This window comes from Anolis sagrei, chromosome 4 (genome assembly GCF_037176765.1).
Source record: "Anolis sagrei isolate rAnoSag1 chromosome 4, rAnoSag1.mat, whole genome shotgun sequence".
NCBI lineage: Eukaryota > Metazoa > Chordata > Lepidosauria > Squamata > Dactyloidae > Anolis > Anolis sagrei.
The window spans coordinates 16730765-16749102 of NC_090024.1; the positions used below are offsets into that span (position 1 = coordinate 16730765).

Consider the following 18338-nt stretch of genomic DNA (forward strand, 5'->3'; position numbering starts at 1 on the left):
TTGAAGGCCAAAACATCTGGGGACCCACAGGTTGAGAACCACTGTATTATACTATAATTAATTGGATTTGCATTGTTGAATTAAAGCAGCAGAATGCTTCAGGGAGGCAGTCCAGAAATAGGACCATATACCTTATCCTCTGCACTACCAAGGCAGCTCATAAGTACAGTGTGGGGCATAAAGATCTCCCATATTTCGAGGAGGCATTGTATGAGCTGTAGTGAAGGTAGAGAGGCTGGGTAAGTCTAGTTTGGTAGGTTAGGTCCTGCCATTTCTATTACCCATCATGAGTTGAACTGGTGAACATCAGGACTTTGTTGTTCAAGTGTATTATAAGAACAATTATTCTGTGATAACAATGCAGAGACCATTCCACCTGAGATGACTCAGAGAGTGATGGAGAAATTCTGGGAACATCTTTCCAAGAATGACAGCCACCATTTTTTGATATGTTTTTTTAAAACACATTTAAAAACCTGTTTTTATATACCTTCTAGAAATATATACAAGTTTCATTCATTGTTTATACTGCCTCAAAATGTGGGAGATCATTCTCCATCCTGTATAAGGATTGATTAATCTCCCTAGAAGCCAAGATGACTAAACTGAGACTTCTCATGACCATATCATAAGAAGACATAACCCACTAGAAAAGTCAATAATACTTTGTAATTCATTAGAACTTTTTTTGGTGGGGGAGGGGGGAGGGAATCATTATCTGAAATCTCTCTAGAAGCCAAGATGACTAAACTGAGACTTCTCATGACCAAGACATGACTCACTAGAAAAGTTTTTTTTTTGGGGGGGGGGGGGTTGAGGAGAACTTGGCCATATAATGTGCTCCCTTGCTGATTGTAGAGCATCCACCTTCTTGGTTCAAATTTCACATTGATTTCTCAGATCTTGTGTTAGAAGTCCTTTGTTCTTCCATTTTCTATAATTCTGTAGAGTACAGTACTCAAACTTTGACTTTCCAGGCATTTTGCATTTCACCTCCAAGAATCATTGGTTTTTAGTCATGATAATGTAAACTGCTGTTTCTTCTGTATGATAGGATTTTTAAAGACTTTTGCTCATAGTCTTTTATCATCATCTCTGAATTTCCCTATGCAATATGGTCAGCTGTTGTTGTTGTTCATTCGTTCAGTCGTCTCCGACTCTTCATGACCTCATGGACCAGCCCACGCCAGAGCTCCCTGTCGGCCGTCACCATCCCCAGCTCCTTCAAGGTCAGTCCAGTCACTTCAAGGATGCTATCCATCCATCTTGCCCTTGGCCGGCCCTTCTTCCTTTTTCCTTCTACTTTCCCCAGCATAATTGTCATAATGGTCAGCTAGAGTATATGAATTCCTACAGATCCCCATCTGATTCTAGAGATTTTATCAGGCTTTTAAAAGCAATGAGAGTTTGGATCTTGCAGTATTTTATTTTTTAAAAAAATAAAGGAAAAATATTTCAAATACATAGTTTTGTGTTTTATAACCTGTATGGCATTTCTATACATTTGTGGAACTGAAGGGATTACATCTAGGACTATGCCTTAAGAATTAGACAGAAAGAAAGTAGGATATTCAGAGTAACTGAATGAGAAGCAATTACTTTGGGAAAGTAGACAGAAGTGCAAACTTGCTCAGTGATTTCATTCCAAGTGTTCATTATTACCCAAAATAATCCAACAGCAATAATAACAATGACAAATGCTTATTGTGATGTATACTCTCCCCTGATATTTCCTTCTATTTAACATTAAATTGTGAAAGAAGTCACAACAGTAACATCAATTGTTTCAGCAAACATTGTGTGCAAAAAAGTAAGAATAAAATAATGTCTAATTATGGCTGTAATCATTCCTGACTCCAGTGCTGTGACTCATCTCTTTGCAAACATCATCTGTGGTTCAGTGAGAGTTTAATGGCCCGAAATGCTGCCTATTTCTTCCTCCAGGCATAAAAGACATCATAAGTTCCAGCGTGTTTAATAGAGATCTTACAGATTATGTTATTTCTTTAAATTACTGTTCTTGCAGTCAGTTCTAGCTCCTGACAGCCTAGATAGTCAAAGAAAGAGCTAGCTGCATAAAAACAAAAAAATGGGGATCAGGATTTCCATTTAATCTTGCATCCATTTTCAAGCCACTAATAGCAAATCAAATGCCTCTGCAAAGGCCACCAGCAGAAAAGAAAGGCCTTCCTGCTTTCTTGGTGTTGTATTCTACCTCTGTAAATAGAGATTCAATATAATCCTTTTGGCCAGCTCAGGGTGCCAGTTCCCAAGTCAGTGAGCCAATGAATTACGCTAATTCAGATTTTTATCCTGGACTTCAAAGGAGCTGTCCAAAGTCCTGAACCAATTTTAGCACTTTTAAAGATTAGAGTAAAAATTGATTCATCACCAGATATATGGCACCAGATGCTCCTGGTTATGGCTGATAAAATCAGTCTTCTATTGATTTGTTTAATGACCTCCTTTCGAACCAGGCTTGGGCTGATTTGGCACTTCAGATGTTTATGAACCTTAGGATGTTTCAGGTTGCTGCTCTGGCTCAATGGTAGGAATGTGTTGGCCTCCTCTGTTAGATACTCCAAGGATCTCTAGCCTAGATCACATTTATTTATTGGTTCATAATATTTCTATTCCATCTTTGAAGACAAAACCTCCCCATACTTTTTAAATTTAAGTATCAAAATAGGAAGACATTGGGTTGCTGTGAGTTTTCTGGGCTGTGTGGCCATGTTCCAGAAGCATTCTCTCCTGATGTTTCGCCCACATCAATGGCAGGCATCCTCAGAGGTTGTGAGGTCTGTTGGAAAATAGGCAAGTGAGGTTTATATATCTGTGGAATGGCCAGGAGGCAAGTGTGATGGCAGCAAGTATGAAATTCGACAGATATAAAACCTCGTTTGCCTAGTTTCCAACAGACTTTGCAACTTATGAGGATGCCTGACAAAGATGTCAGTGAAACATCAGGAGAGAATGCTCCTAGATCATGGCTATACAACCCAGAAAACTCACAACAACCCAGTGATTCTGGCCATGAAAGCTTTCGACAACACATAGGAAGACGTTATTTCAATATTTATTGGTTTTATATATTCTTTTAATTGGTGTTACACATTTTAACTTATGTGTTTTAATTGATGCTATGTGTCTAACCCATTGATATATTTCAATTTTCTGTTGTTCCCTGAAATATAAAATAAACACAATCACAGCATGATAGAGTGTGTATATTTACTTGTAAGATTCATCAACTGGAACTTCAATTAATTCATCAGCTTCCTGCCCATTTTACTCTACAGAAATTTTTGTTAAGAGCACAGATGGTTATTTTAATTCTACTATTAGAAAACTCTTTTATCCAAATAGTTGAAAAATAAACAAATAGAAAAAAAGGCAAATCAGTGAGTGGAGGCTTTTTTATTGTGTTAACCTTCTTTTTTTAAAAAAAAAACAACGTAGAAAAGTTCCTAGACTACATTTCTCGAAATCTGCAGAAACATTTTAATAAAGTAGTTCAAAGGTGGATGATGGACCAATGAAAAGTTATTGTATCACTTCACAGCCCTCATTTATATAGGGTATGGGCACATATGTGTATATATGATGCAGCGATGACACTTATGTTCCTTCTCCTTGTTTCTTCCAGACAGCAGCTCAAGCAGTTTTATTTATGTGCATGAATACTGCTGGGATCTTCATTAGCTACCTATCGGACCGAGCACAACGCCAAGCCTTCCTAGAGACCAGAAGATGCGTAGAAGCTAGACTGAGGCTAGAAACAGAAAACCAGAGGCAGGTAAGGTAACAACAATGTCTATGATTTTGCTCTGCTTTTAAGCTGTTTTGTGAAGTTGTTGTTCCCCAGTGGAGTGGCTCCAACAATATTCCTTCTGTCATGGTGCTGTTGTTACTAGCATCCCACTGATACAACTGAGAATTGAATGAGCCCATACAAATTGAACCTTAATCCTTAATATAAGACAGAGGTGCTTCTGTGCAGGTGAAAGGCAGATCAAGAAAATCAGCCTGTATTAGGTGGAGTAACACTCCCACTCGAGACACAGGTTTATAGTTTGGCTCTAGGCCCATTGTACTTGCCATATAAAATCCAGATTATCTGCTTTGAACTGGATTATATGGCAATGTAGACTCTGATAATCCAGTTCAAAGCAGATAATGTGGATTATATGGAAGTGTAGAATGGGCCTACAGCCAAACTATAAACCTATATATGGCTTCCACTGGGATGGGTGAGACAAGCTGCTGTAGACATGGAAGAGAGTCCCGACCACCCAGTGGTGCTGAACATAGCTTGGCTTTATTGGACAACCTTACAATTTCCTCTCATCCTCCATGTTGCAACACTGAATAGCCCTGGAAAGTCTCACGTGGCTGATGGGACATGCTTTGCCTACCCCACTTAAAAACAATGTGGGGACCACACAGTCCTCCAGTTATTGGTAGTCCAATAATGGCAAGGAATGTTAGAGACTAGTTAGAAAATTGGTCTCTTCCAGCTCTATTGTGTGTGTGTGTATGTATATATATGTGTGTGTGTGTATATATATATATCTCCCCTGGTGGTTCAATGGGTTAAACTGCTAAGCTGCTGAACTTACTGATTGAGAGGTCACAGGTTCAAATCCAGGGAGTGGCATGAGCTCCCACTGTTAGCTCCAGCTTCTTCCAACCTAGCAGTTCAAAAACATACAAATGTGAGTAGATCAATAGGTACCACTCCAGCGGGAAGGTAAGGGTGCTCCATGCAGTCATGTTGGAGGCATCTGTGGCTTAGAAATGGAGATGAGCACCACCCCCCAGAGTTGGACACAACTGGACTTAATGTCAGGGGAAAACCTTTACTACCATATATATATATATATATATATATATATATATATATATATTAGTACAAGGATTCCTCAGACATAAATCCAAAAGTGTTGTGCAAATATGGGAAGCTTGCCAAGGACTGTAGTAGATTTACAGACAAACAGAAGAAGAGTTAGGTATTCCCTTCTGAACATCCTTTTGGTATGCTTGACAACTGCCTCAACTCTTCATTGAGCTAAAGACCTCCAGATATAAGAGGATGAGTCACAGCACTTCAGGCTAAAATGTGAAACTATAAAAAGCTTTTACTTATTTTTCCGTTGTGGCTCAGATGCCGAGCAGGAAGCTTTCTCCTTCTCCTTGGACAGAGGTGTGTGATAAGCATTGACCTGGGGGGAAAAGGGGATAATTGAGTCTATACTTCTCTAAGCAAAGTTTGCCAGGATGAGGAAAATAGATCTTGACATAAAGTCTTTTGTGGGTGAAGTGTTTCCTCTCTCCAGAGTCTCGCTTCAAAACGGATGTGTACTTATGTTCTTAAGTCCGGAGGCAAACGTGGCAAGAGAGGAGTATGAAGTGGACTTAGCAGTGAGAAGTGTAGGAGGGAAAAGCTGCTAAAAGGAACCAATCACACTTACACATTTATTATGGTTAGTACAGCACTGTTTCCTCTCAAGGAGCTCAGATTTGGAGGAGCAATTTTCCTCATGGCTGTTGCAGATAGGGCAAGCCTGAGACAGAACAGTAAGTTATTCCAGCTGAAGTCAAGGTAAATACAGGTTGAGTGCTCCTTATCTGAAATGCTTGGGATCTGAGATGTTTTGGATTTGCAGATTTCATTATTCATGGATTTGATTAATATGCTTTCTCTAAAAATGTCTTGTTATTCCGACATGATTTTTCCATAAGGTTGCACTGGAGGACCTAAACATTCTTAGAGAGAAGGCCTTTTGAGACATTCGTTTGTCCTTCCAGTGTAATTCCATAATAAACTTCTGGCAATAATTGGCCATGGAGTTGTGCTGGAATCTGCTATAGAGATGCTCTCTCAGGTTGGATTTTCTCCACTTTTACATGGGTCTCATGTCCTTAAACCCAGCAAACAAGCCCAATGCTTGTGGGACACATAATGAGATATCTTGGAAATATCTTGGAGATGGAACACAAAATTAATTTATGTGTCACATGCACATTATACACATAGCCCAAAGGGAATTTTATATACAATTTTTAAAATAATTTGGTGCATGTAATAAAGTTTGCATACACAGAACCATCACAAAGCAAAGGTCTCACTATCTTAGCCATCCATGTGGGCAGTTTTGGATTTTGGAGCATTTTCGATTATGAAACTCTGGATTAGGCACATGCAACCTGTGATATCCGAGATTCACCCTACTATTTTGACAGAAAATCCCACAAGCATTTCTTCCAGGGAGAATCGAGAAAGCCTTAAACATGAATTTCGTAGCAAATAATATGCTATTTTCATGACACCCAAAGTCACTTGACTTGAGGCAGCTGCCTTCCTCTCTGTTACAGCAGAGACAGCCTTAGTGGCAAGGAAGGAAAGGATTAATGCCCTCCTCCTTCCCTTCTGTGATCTCAATAATTACCAGAGCAGCTGGTGTTTGCATTTCAGTAAGAAAGAAAGATTGCACATTAAATGCAGAAACCCATTAGCCATCATGTTCAGTTTGGCACCATGATGGAATGACGTCAATAACAAGCCCGAGACACATTGCTGCCTGAGGTGGAGCGACGACTAGGGCCTCCCAAACACCCAAGTTAAAGTGAGCCATGCTCTTGGCCAGGAAATCTCTCAAATGCCTTTCCACCCCCTGGAACTAAAAATACACTGACAACAAATTAAATAACAAATTTCTGCCCTTTTATAATAACTAAAATATGCTCCTTGAGGCAGCCGCTTCTGGAAAACAACAATGAGATGTAGGAGAAGGTTGCAGATAGACCCAACATGGGCAAACTTTGGCCCTCCAGGTGTTTTGGACTTCAATTCCTAGATGTCCCAGCCAGCTTACTGACTGTTAGGAATTGTGGGAGTCAAAGTCCAAAAAACCTGGAAGACCAAAGTTTGTCCATGCCTGAGTTAGACATTTCCTTTAAACCAGAGGTGGACCATTGCAACAGCCTGGGGGCTAATTTTCAACCTCTGAGACCCTCCCAGGGACAGATGCCCTCCAAATACTGAAAAAAACAACAACTTAAATTAAAGAACACAATGTCCACATCTGGCTTTTTAAGTGCAAAAACATTCTAGCAAATAACATGCAAAAACATGTGGGGAAACATTTATAATCAACGGGCATAGAACTTTTGGAGTGGCACACAAGAATGAAATAAAAAAGGTTAGTCTTTTACAAGTTCTAGAGTCTTTTGTGCAGATTGAAATGCATTGAACTAGATTATATGAGTTATACTGCCATTATCAACCAGTTCAATGCAGTTAATTTGCATTTTGAACCTGGATGAACTGGCAGTGGAGGTAGGGCCTATGACTCTGGAGACTAAGGTTCAAATTTACACTCAGCCATGACCTACTGGGTGACCCTGGGCAAGTCACACTCCCAATTTCAGAGGAAGGCATTCTTTCTTTATGTCAGGAGTGACTTGAGAAACTGCAAGTCACTCCTGGTGTGAGAGAATTGGCTGTCTGGAAGGTGCCCAGAGGACACCTGGATGTTTTGATGTTTTATTTACATTGCAATCTTAATCATGCCTCCTAAGAAGAGCCAGAACCCAGTCAGGAACTTCCATGAGTGGAAATAAGAGGTTATCCATAGGGCTGAGTGGGTTTTCACCATTGCAGAGTGTTGGTGGGATGGAAAGGAGAAACTTCCAATGCTACTGCAGGTATAGTGTTGGCTTTAGCCCAATGAGTTGAAGTTAGTCTGGCAGAACTTTTTCCCAAATAACTGTGAGTAGCAGTAGGACTGTGTTGGGTTCTGATACTCAAAGCTTTTCTTTGGTTTTCCCTCTGAGTATGGAAAAACACAATTAGACCATGGCAACACTGGCTGCTTAATGTAGGTCCAGTCTGAAGCCTTAAACTCAGTCCTGGTCCCAGTGTGATTGTGACAGTGTCCAGACATTCTGGGATAAACTCATTCTTGGTGTTACATTGGCTCTTTCAGTCCAACACCTTGTCCTCCATGCAGAGGCGGCCCTAGGTAATTTTCAACGGTAAGCAAACAGTATTCCCCCCCCCCCCCAACCAATCACTGATATATTTTCTGTTCGCTGTGGGAGTTCTGTGTGCCATATTTGGTTCAATTCCATCACTGGTGGAGTTCGGAATTCTCTTTGATTGTAGGTGATCTATACATCCCAGTATAGATCCTCCATGCAGAGGCGGCCCTAGGTAATTTTCAACGGTAAGCAAACAGTATCCCCCCCCCAACCAATCACTGATATATTTTCTGTTCGCTGTGGGAGTTCTGTGTGCCATATTTGGTTCAATTCCATCACTGGTGGAGTTCAGAATTCTCTTTGATTGTAGGTGATCTATACATCCCTGTAACTACAACTCGCATATGTCAAGGTCTATTTTTCCCCAAGACCACCTCAAGAGCACCCCTGGGCAAAATCAACTGTACTGCAAATGCTTACTTTGCGTAATGGGTTGAGCTGTCCCTGCCTCCATGTCACTGCAAGGACATTGCCTAGGGGCCACCTGGATGTTTTGATGTTTTACCATCCTTGTGAGAGGCTTCTCTCATATCCCTGAATGGGGAGCTGAAACTGACAGAGGGAGCTCAACCTGTTCTCTCCAGATTCGAGGAGGGAATGGTAACCTCCTTTGAACAAATCTTGGTGAGAAACATCCATAGGATCACTATGAGTTGGAAATGACTTGAGAGTACACAGCAAGAACATGAGATAGTTTCCCCCTTTTATCATCAACAAAAGTTGCTCCTTTGCTTCAGATGGTCTACTGCAGTGGTTCTCAATCTGTCGTTCCCCAGGTGTTTTGGTCTACAATTCCCAGAAATCCCAGCTAGTTTACCAACTGTTAGGATTTCTGAGAGTTGAAGGCCAAAACATCCGTGGACCCACAGGTTGAGAACTACTGATCTACTGGCTGCTCCAGTCATATTCCAAGGATGAAATGACCACAGGAAAGGCATTGCATCATGATAACAGCATTGCATTCTTACATGGGGAGGGAGGCGAGACATTGCTTTGTTGTTGTTGTAATTGAGAAACAAAAGAAGCCACTTTGTTTTTAGCTTTTGAGATTTGCTCACAGCCATAAAGATTGCCTGCTGATCCCCAGCTGTTTCAGGATGTGGCTAAGAATGAATGAAGAGGAATAAATAGATCTTTTCTCTCTATGATAGGATTCTTAAAGAGGGCTGTCCCCCATATAGTTGCCTTCAGTTTAGCTGTGCCTCTCTATTGTTTTGAGAACCGCCAACATCAGTGATGCTACAGCGCGTGCCTGTGAAGAACAAAACCCAAAATACAACTCCATCTGTTGAGAAAGCTGCTTCTCAATTAAACAGCGCTGACTTCTGTTCTTAAGATATCTTTGCTGTCTCAAGGCTATGTTTGTGCATTTCTACCTCCTAATTTAAGCGCTGGCATGCATATGTGAAAGGTCTGTCATCACTACAAACTCACATGCAGAATGCTCATATCACATAGCTCAAATAGCTTGTGGGTTGTTTGCTTTCCCCACTTTTTAATTGGATGTAGTTCCATACCCATGATTGTCACATCTCCGTGGCTACATTGGGTCCCAACTGAAGGTATCTCGGCCTTTCTGAATGCAGTTTGAAATTTGTGAACATAGTAGACCTTAAATAGTGGGTCACTGCAGCTCTGATTCAACATAGAAAACTTTCAGATCTCTTGGCACAAAAGGGTTAGCTCAGAGACCCTGCATTCTGTTCCTATGGTCCTTTATCTTTTATGGAAGCTCCAATGGAGTAGCTCATTAAACTGAGGATGCCTCCAAATAGATAACTGTTTTCAGCCATCCATCCAAATAAAGGACTCTAATATTATAATACAATTAAAGGCCCTTCCACAGAGCCATATAACACAGAAAATCCAAGTAGATAATCCACTTTGAACAATATCTGCTTTGAACTTTTTTTTAATCTTAATCCACACTGCCATATAATCCAGTTCAATGTGGATTTCATAGAGCTGTGTGGAAAGGGTAACAGACATCCTTTCTGCTTATTGTGGGATTGGGAACCCATTGGTCTAGCAGTTATACTGCCATATCATCCAGTTCAATGCAGTTAATTTGCATTTTGAACCTGGATGAACTGGCAGTGGAGGTAGGGCCTATGACTCTGGAGACCAGGGTTCAAATTTGCACTCAGCCATGACCTACTGGGTGACCCTGGGCAAGTCACACTTTCCCAGTTTCAGAGGAAGGCATTTTTTCTTTGTATCAGGAGTGACTTGAGAAACTGCAAGTCACTCCTGGTGTGAGAGAATTAGCTGTCTGCAAGGTGCCCAGAGGACCCCTGGATGTTTTGATGTTTTATTTACATTGCAATCTTAATCATGCCTCTTAAGAAGAGCCAGAACCCAGTCAAGAACTTCCATGAGTGGAAATAAGAGGTTATCCATAGGGCTGAGTGGGTTTTCACCATTGCAGAGTGTTGGTGGGATGGAAAGGAGAAACTTCCAATGCTACTGCAGGTATAGTGTTGACTTTAGCCCAATGAGTTGAAGTTAGTCTGGTAGAACTTTTTCCCAAATAACTGTGAGTTGCAGGAGGACTGTGTTGGGTTCTGATACTCAAGGCTTTTCTTTGGTTTTCCCTCTGAGCATGGAAAAACCACTTCCACACCACCTTATATCCCAGAATCTGATCCCAGATTATCATCTTATCCCAGATTATCTGGTAGTGGAGATTTGTTTGTTTATTTATTTATTTACAGCTTTTATATTCCGCCCTTTTCACCCCGCAGGGGACTCAGGTCGGATTACAGTGTACACTTATATGGCAAACATTCAATGCCAATTTTAACATACAATATATACAGACACAGAGGCTATTTAACTTTTTCTGGCCGCCAGGGGAGCTGTCGCTTTCATCATCCATCTGCGACACTGATGAAGTACTTCCGCATTCCCCACATGCTTTTCTGCTGGAGTGCTTTGCTGGAGTCTTTTTTATGGCCTCAAAAATTAGTTAATTTAGCCTTCCCACACTTTAAGGTGGTACCTAATTTTTACTACTTGACAGATGCAACTGTCTTTCGGGTTGCAAAAGTCAACTACAGGCTACACAATTGGTTGGAAACCCACTCCAACCCGAACTGGCTTCAAACTCATGACCTTTTGGTCAGAGTGATCTTAATGCAGCTGACACGCAGCCAGCTGTGCCACAATCCCGGTGCATGTAATCCAGTTTAAATCAAATAATCTGGTATCGGATCCTGAGATGTAGGGTAGTGTAGAAGGGGCCAGAATTAAGTTAATTTTAAACTGGAGGAGACCTATTGAATTAACAGAACATAGAGAAATTACAGTTGTTTCATTCAACCTGTTCTAGTTGGAACTTGGATGTTGGTCTAAAATGGCAGCCCTCATAATTCTTTAGCATTGCACCATGCTGGCTAGGGCTTCTGGGAACTGAAGTCTAAAAAAATGTGGAAGACCAAATATTCTCCATCTTGGTCTTATTGCATGGAGGAAGAGGATCCACTGATTTAATGTCTTCCATGTTGTTTATTTATTTATTTACCATATTTATATTGCCCTCCCCCCTTTCTCACCCCGAAGGGAACTCAAGGTGGCCTTACAACAGGCAGCAATTTGATACCACACACACGCATATAAAAAAATACAATTAAAACCAAACAATTAAAAGCAGAATTATTAAAATCAGCAATTAAAATCATGCCAACCAAAACATAATCTAGGGCCGTTCCATTTGTCAATCACGTAGTTTCATAGTCACTTATTGCACTGCTCCAATACTTGTCAAAAGCTTGGTCCCAAATAATAATAATGACATAATAATAACACTTTATTTATATTTTGCCCTACTCACCCTGAAGGGAACTCAGGGCAGATCACAATACACATGCACGCAAACATTAAATGCCACTTTGTATAGAAAGTACACAAGCAGACAGAACAGAAAGGAGGTGTGTTCCTTTGATGCCATGGAATGTTGGGCTCAAGTCAATCCACAGGGGGTGCTGTTGCTCCATCCTCTATGACAAAGAGCCATCAGGACTTCCTCCTTCCTTGTGGTTGCCCAGCATTTTCTGAACCTCTTTCTTTATGACATTGTAAAACATCTCCCCTGCTTTTTAGCGGTACCTAATTTCTCTGATTACAGCTAAAATTGTTTTTGAACTGCTTAGGTAAACAGTGGGCAGGGCTGACAGTCGACCGCTCATGCTGACCCGGGGCTTCAAACTTGCAGCCTTTTGGTTGATAGATCTTATAGTTGCTGGTATTTACCAGCTGTGCTAAACCTCCGGCCCATGTCTTAAGTTTTTTTTGCTGAAGATCAGGAGAGAAGGGGCTGATCTGATCTCACTGGAGAGGGAGTTCCATAGCCAGGAGGCCACCACTGAGAAGGCACTGTCTCTCATTCCCACCAATGGTACCTGTGATGGAGGTGGGACCAAGTGAAGGTCCTCCCCAGATTATCTTAATCTCCAAGATGGTTCATAGAGGGAGATACGTTCAGACAAGTAAGCTGGGCTGTAACCATTTGACGGGGGCTGACTGATTTAGTTTCATATAGTATTCCCCAAGCTCTTTTTCCTCAAAGCATCCATAGAAAATCGGTGATAAACAAATTTGAAAGAGCCAACATGCACTCTCTTTTTCATTTATTTCAATGCAATATGTGTTTCTTTGTGAATGTTAAACCATGCACCCTATGAATAATCTGGAATAAGCTGTGAAAGAGATATGGTGAAACACCATCACCATGTATCACAAGTGTAGTATCTAATTTTGCTTTCAAGACTGTTACAAAGGATATAGATTAGCAACCCAATCCTGTGCTTGTTTTCTCACACAATGGATGGATTTAAATGAATGCAATTTGAAACAACTAATTAAAGTCACAATTTTAACAAAATTGTTTAATTATATAGATTTAGACACTTTGGTTTATATTCATTTGGACATCTTATACCACCTGCAAAGGCAGTTCACAAGGCAACTCATTCCCTTGTGGAAAAAACTCTTTAATATCAAGATGTTGTTCCTTGCATTAAACCAGGATCTCTTTTCTTGTTATTTGAATTTATTTCTTCAGACTCTACCGCCTGAAGCAACAGGGAAAGGAAAACTAATTCCAACTTGTCTGTGACAGCTCTTCAGATATTTAAATTACTTCTTCTTTCCCCTGGCTATATATATCCACTGAAAGAACATTGCCCTCCTACTGTGGAGTTTCTTTACGTGGCAATCTTAATTGAGCCTCCTGAGAAGGGTCAGAATCCAGTCAAGAACTTCCATGAGTGGAAATAAGAGGTTAGCCATAGGGCTGAGTGGGTTTTCACCATTGAAGAGTGTTGCTGGTGGGATGGAAAGGAGAAACTTCTAGTGCTACTGCAGGTATAGTGTGGATTTTAGGCCAGTGGTTCTCAACCTGTGGGTCCCAGGTGTTTTGGCCCACAACTCCCAGAAATCCCAGCCAGTTTACCAGCTTTTGGATTTCTGGGAGTTGAAGGCCAAAACATCTGGGAACCCACAGGTTGAGAACCACTGCTTGAGTTGAAGTTAATCTGGTGGCACTTTCTCCCAAATAACTGTATATTAGAGTTGCAATTGAACTGTGTTGGGTTCTGATACTCAAGACTGATTAATCTAGGACCAGTCTGGAGCCTTAAACTCACTCCTGGTTCCAGTGTGACTGTGACGGTGTCCAGACACACTAGGATAAACCCAGCCACCTGAAACTATTTCAGTCCTATCTGTCCATCATCTTGTCTTCCATGTCACTCCAATTGCTCCTCTCCAGCCATCACTCTCTGTGCAAACACCTAGCCATTCCCTGTTGCTTCTGTCATCTCATAATGGGGTACCCATGAAGCAAGCAAGGAGGAGATTAAGCAACCCCTTCTTCTTGCTGGTTGTGTAACCAGTAAATGTGTGGGCATTGTGTGACCACAATGCCCAGAAGCTCAAAGGGAGCTCCATGGCTTTTGGGGAGTAACAATGGCATCACAGAAATAAGCTATCCTTTTTCCTTGTGCTGATCAGTGGAAGGAAAGGGTGATGGTGGTGGTGTCCATCTAGACCAGTGGTTCTGGACTTGTGGGTCCCCAGGTGTTTTGGCCTACAACTCCCAGAAATCTCAGCCAGTTTACCAGCTGTTTGGCATTCTGGGAGTTGAAGGCCAAAACACCTGAGGACCCACAGGTTGAGAACCACTGATCTAGGCAGTGGATCAAGCTGAAACACACCCCATCCAGATGTCCAGATAGCTATGAAACCTTGGGGAACTCCAGATTTCCTGCAGATTCTGGAGTATCCCACAACTTTGCCAAAAGCAGAATGAAGTTGGGTTCAGGGCAGAAAACTCAAATACTCATTGGAAGTCACTACACATCATGAAGACAACGAGCACTGGATTCAAAATGAACCCAGGGATTTTTGTTCATGTAGATAGGTCCAGAGTCTTACTTTAAATAGCTAGCAGATTGGAACAGGCTTTCAAGGGGAACTGTTAAATCAGGACCACTTATCTAATCCATGGTTTTAATTGTCTTTCTCTAAAAAAGAAGCATCCCAAAATCCCCACCATACAACCACAAATACCTTTCTCTAGTGATGTTCTTACCTAACTGTGGATGACTTTGTTATGTTAGATCTAATCTAAAGTGATGATTTTAGATATTTCCTAGAAATAATGAAATATCCAGACGGGAGCTAGCTTGTTTTCTGCTGCTCTTAAGACACAGAGCAATACATTCAAATTGCATAGCAGGAGGTTGGACTGCATGGCCCTTGTGATCTCTTTCAACTTTGCTCTGACAATGCTCTGTAATAATGTTTGATTGTTGTTTATTGTAACCAAATAGAAACACATGTTCTTTCTACGTCACAGATTAACAATGTTCTGCCAAGTATTTTGTGCTATTTATTTATGGAAAGTTCTGATAACTTAGAAACTTGGAAGGGTGGGAATACATATAATTATATTGTATTGTTATGCATTATACTATTGATAATATATAAATGTACTACACAAATATATTCTTGTATAATACAAGTAAGAAAGCGTTAATCACTTGGGATCAGAACAGTTTTTGTAAGTGACGTAAAAAACATTTGCTTGTTATTTGGCGAATGCTATAAATATTCATAATTAGTGCAAAAATGCTATATTGGATTACAAGTGTTTCATATTTATAATGCTTGATCTCGGGAGTCACCTATTGACATGAGGGGAAAACAACTTTCACTCTAAATATTTGATGGGGATTATGAATTTCAGAGGTTATGAATGTCAAGCTTCATATATTTCTTTATAGTGCATTTAAGCAGTTATTTTAGGAATGTTCAATAGACATGCTTTTGTCCTTTTAGTCCTTTGAAGTCAGTTCTTTGCATGAGAGGAGTAGGCTCAGTTTGGTATCTTTAAAAATCATTTTCTCTTTTTTGTTGCTGTCGTTTTTTTGTAAAGCAACAAAAGACATAGTTGGTCTGCAGGCCATTCATGGCCTACCCAAAAGGTGGAGGGAGAAGCCTACCCAAAAGGTGAGGGGAGAGGAAAATTGAGAATTTTGCCTATGGCAGAGGTTCTCAAGCTGTGCGTCCTCAGTTGTTTTGGCCTTCAACTCCCAGAAATTTTAACAGCTGGTAAACTGGCTGGGATTTCTGGGAGTTGTAGGTCAAAACACCTGGGGACCCACAAGTTGAAAACTGCTGGACTATGGAATCCTCCAGGAGGTGCAATATATAATGTAACCAAACCTCTGATATCTTGTTGTAGTCTCCAATTCCTAAAACAAGTATAGTCCCAGTACCAGTTTGTCGGAGATCAGAAGCGTAGAGCACCAGGGAGAGAAATGAGATTCAGTCCTTATGTATGCTCATCTCTGCTCTAAAATGCATGTCCCATTCTATCTATGACAATGAAGAAAGCTGACAGGAAGAAAATCATTTGAAATGTAGTACTGGAAGAGAGTTCTGTGGATACCATGGATTGCTAAAAAGACAGATAAATGAGTCCAAATTAAATCAACCCTGAAAAATAAGACTAGAAGAAAATCTGTAACAAAAATAAAATAAAATATACATATTTATATGATCTTAAGGAATACTAATGCCTTGAAAGATCTCTCCAGCTACCGCAAAGATAACCACCTGAAGCCTAAGCCTGCCAAGACACAAGTGTGTGCTTTCCACCCATGCAACCGTGAAGCTAACAGGAAATTGAAAGTCACCTGGGAAGGTCAAGAGCTTGAACAATGTTTCTATCCTAAATATCTCAGTGTCACCTTAGATTGAACACTAGCATATAGGAAACACTGCTTGAACACCAAGCACAAAGTAGCTGCACACAATAATATCCTGCAAAAACTTACTGGGAGCACATGGGGTGCAGACCCAAAATTAATAAGAACATCAGCCCTGGCCTTGTCTCACTCAAGTGCCGAGTATGCCAGTCATGTTTGGCATAAGTATGCCCACGCAAAACAGGTGAACGTAGCATTGAACGAAACATGCAGAATAATCACAGGATGTCTTAAACCTACACCTGTTGATAAACTCTACAAGCTAGCTGGCATCCTCCCCCCCCCCCCCCGATGTGCGACAGGAAGTTGCTGCTAAATGTGAGAGAAATAAGGTTGAATACTATGAGAGCCACCCAATACATGGGTACCAGCCTTCCCCCAGTAGATTCAAATCAAGAAAAAACTTTATGACAACTACCACTCCTCTTGGCATCCCCCCAGCAACAGCAAGGTTTTCCCTCTGGGCAGCTAAACCAGGAAATCCCAACTGGATGCCCCCCCCCCACACACACACACACCACGAGGGTCTTCCTTCAGGGGCAAACCAAGAATGGGCAACTTGGAAGTCCCTAAACAGACTCAGATGTTGTGTTGGGAGATCAAAAGGCAACCTGGCAAAATGGCACTACCTAAAAGAATCCCACACCTTGTGTGACTGTGGAGCAGAATGGACAACTCCGCATTTGTATGCTTGTCCACGATGCCCTGCCTCATGTACAGAAGAAGAATTATTGGAAGCTACAGACAACGCGGTTGCTGTTGCACATTTATGGTCAAAAGATATTTAGCCGCCTGCACGCCTTCTATTTTTATCCATTTTATACTAATTTATGCAATGCTTTTGATACAAAATAAATAAATAAATCTTTAAGAAAATTGGTATAAGATGATGTATCAGTGGTATTTGACACTGCAAAAACTATCAAGATTTTATTCAAACTTAAATGATAAATGTTGGAAATGCAAAGAACAAACTTTTTCCATATGTGGTAGATCTGTAAGTCTGCAAAAAGATATTAGAGAGAAATACAATGGAAAATTCAAAAAAAATACTGGACATTGGATTCCTGCCTAGACCTGATTACTACCTACTAGGAGTTATAGATTTTGAAATAAATAACGAAAAAGATAAATTATTCACATATTTCACAATAGCAGCCAGAATAATATATGCCAAAAATGGAGAATGAAAGAATTACCAACAGCAGATCAACTGATTCTAAAAACAATAGATATAATGAAAGTGGATAAATTAACTCAATTACTAAGCCAGGACCTCCTGAGGATGGGGGGGGGGGGGAGGGGACAGATTTGTCACCACTACTACTATATATGAAATAAGAAAATATAAATTGGATGAAAGGGACTTATGTCTGAAACTAAACTTGTTCTCCAAAGGAGGAAAAGCCGGAGAGGGAATAGAAAGAAATACAGGTAGTAGAAGAAAAGGACTATGATAAAAGGTGTGGCTGTTTCCCCCCGGTATTTCCCTCAGATGCTGTGAGAAATGAATCTTCTCTACGGGTGGAGCTAATACATGTCCTGTAGCTAAGCTTTCCAATGCAAGACTGGCCAAAAATGGCTCCCTCTCCTCCCAGAGCCCTGGAGAAAGGGGCGGAACCAAAACATAACAATGATTGATGGGTCATTGGCCCTATAATTGCAAACCAAGGGAAGCCACCTTATTGCGAAATGCATGGAACTTTGGAATACATGCAAACACTCAATAGAAAGGAAAAGAAGTTGGAGCTTTTGGTACAGCCGTACCAGCACATGTGGGGAAGACTGGAAGTCAACTTTATCATACCTATCCCTATATTCCTTTCCCCCCCTTTATTCCCCATTTTTTTCTTTTGCTGTGATGTATCCCCCCCCCCCACCTTGCTTTATTATATATTTTATAATATATCTTATTAAAATTAATATTTAAAAAAACCCTGAACTCTCCCTGGAAGCCATGATGTTTAAACTGAGACTGTCACACTTTCGGCATATCGTAAAGAAAAGATGGCCCACTAGAAA

At 40.7% G+C, this 18338-nt stretch overlaps 1 protein-coding gene across 2 annotated transcripts in view; it reads left to right on the top strand.

Moving 5' to 3' along the window:
* ADCY8 (adenylate cyclase 8) overlaps positions 1–18338 on the top strand; it is a 150171-nt gene that overhangs the window by 52581 nt on the left and 79252 nt on the right. For both annotated transcript variants that reach the window (XM_060775879.2, XM_060775880.2), the window contains exon 2: positions 3647–3796. In XM_060775879.2, coding sequence (XP_060631862.1) covers positions 3647–3796 — 150 coding nt within the window. The remainder of the gene's footprint in view (positions 1–3646; positions 3797–18338) is intronic.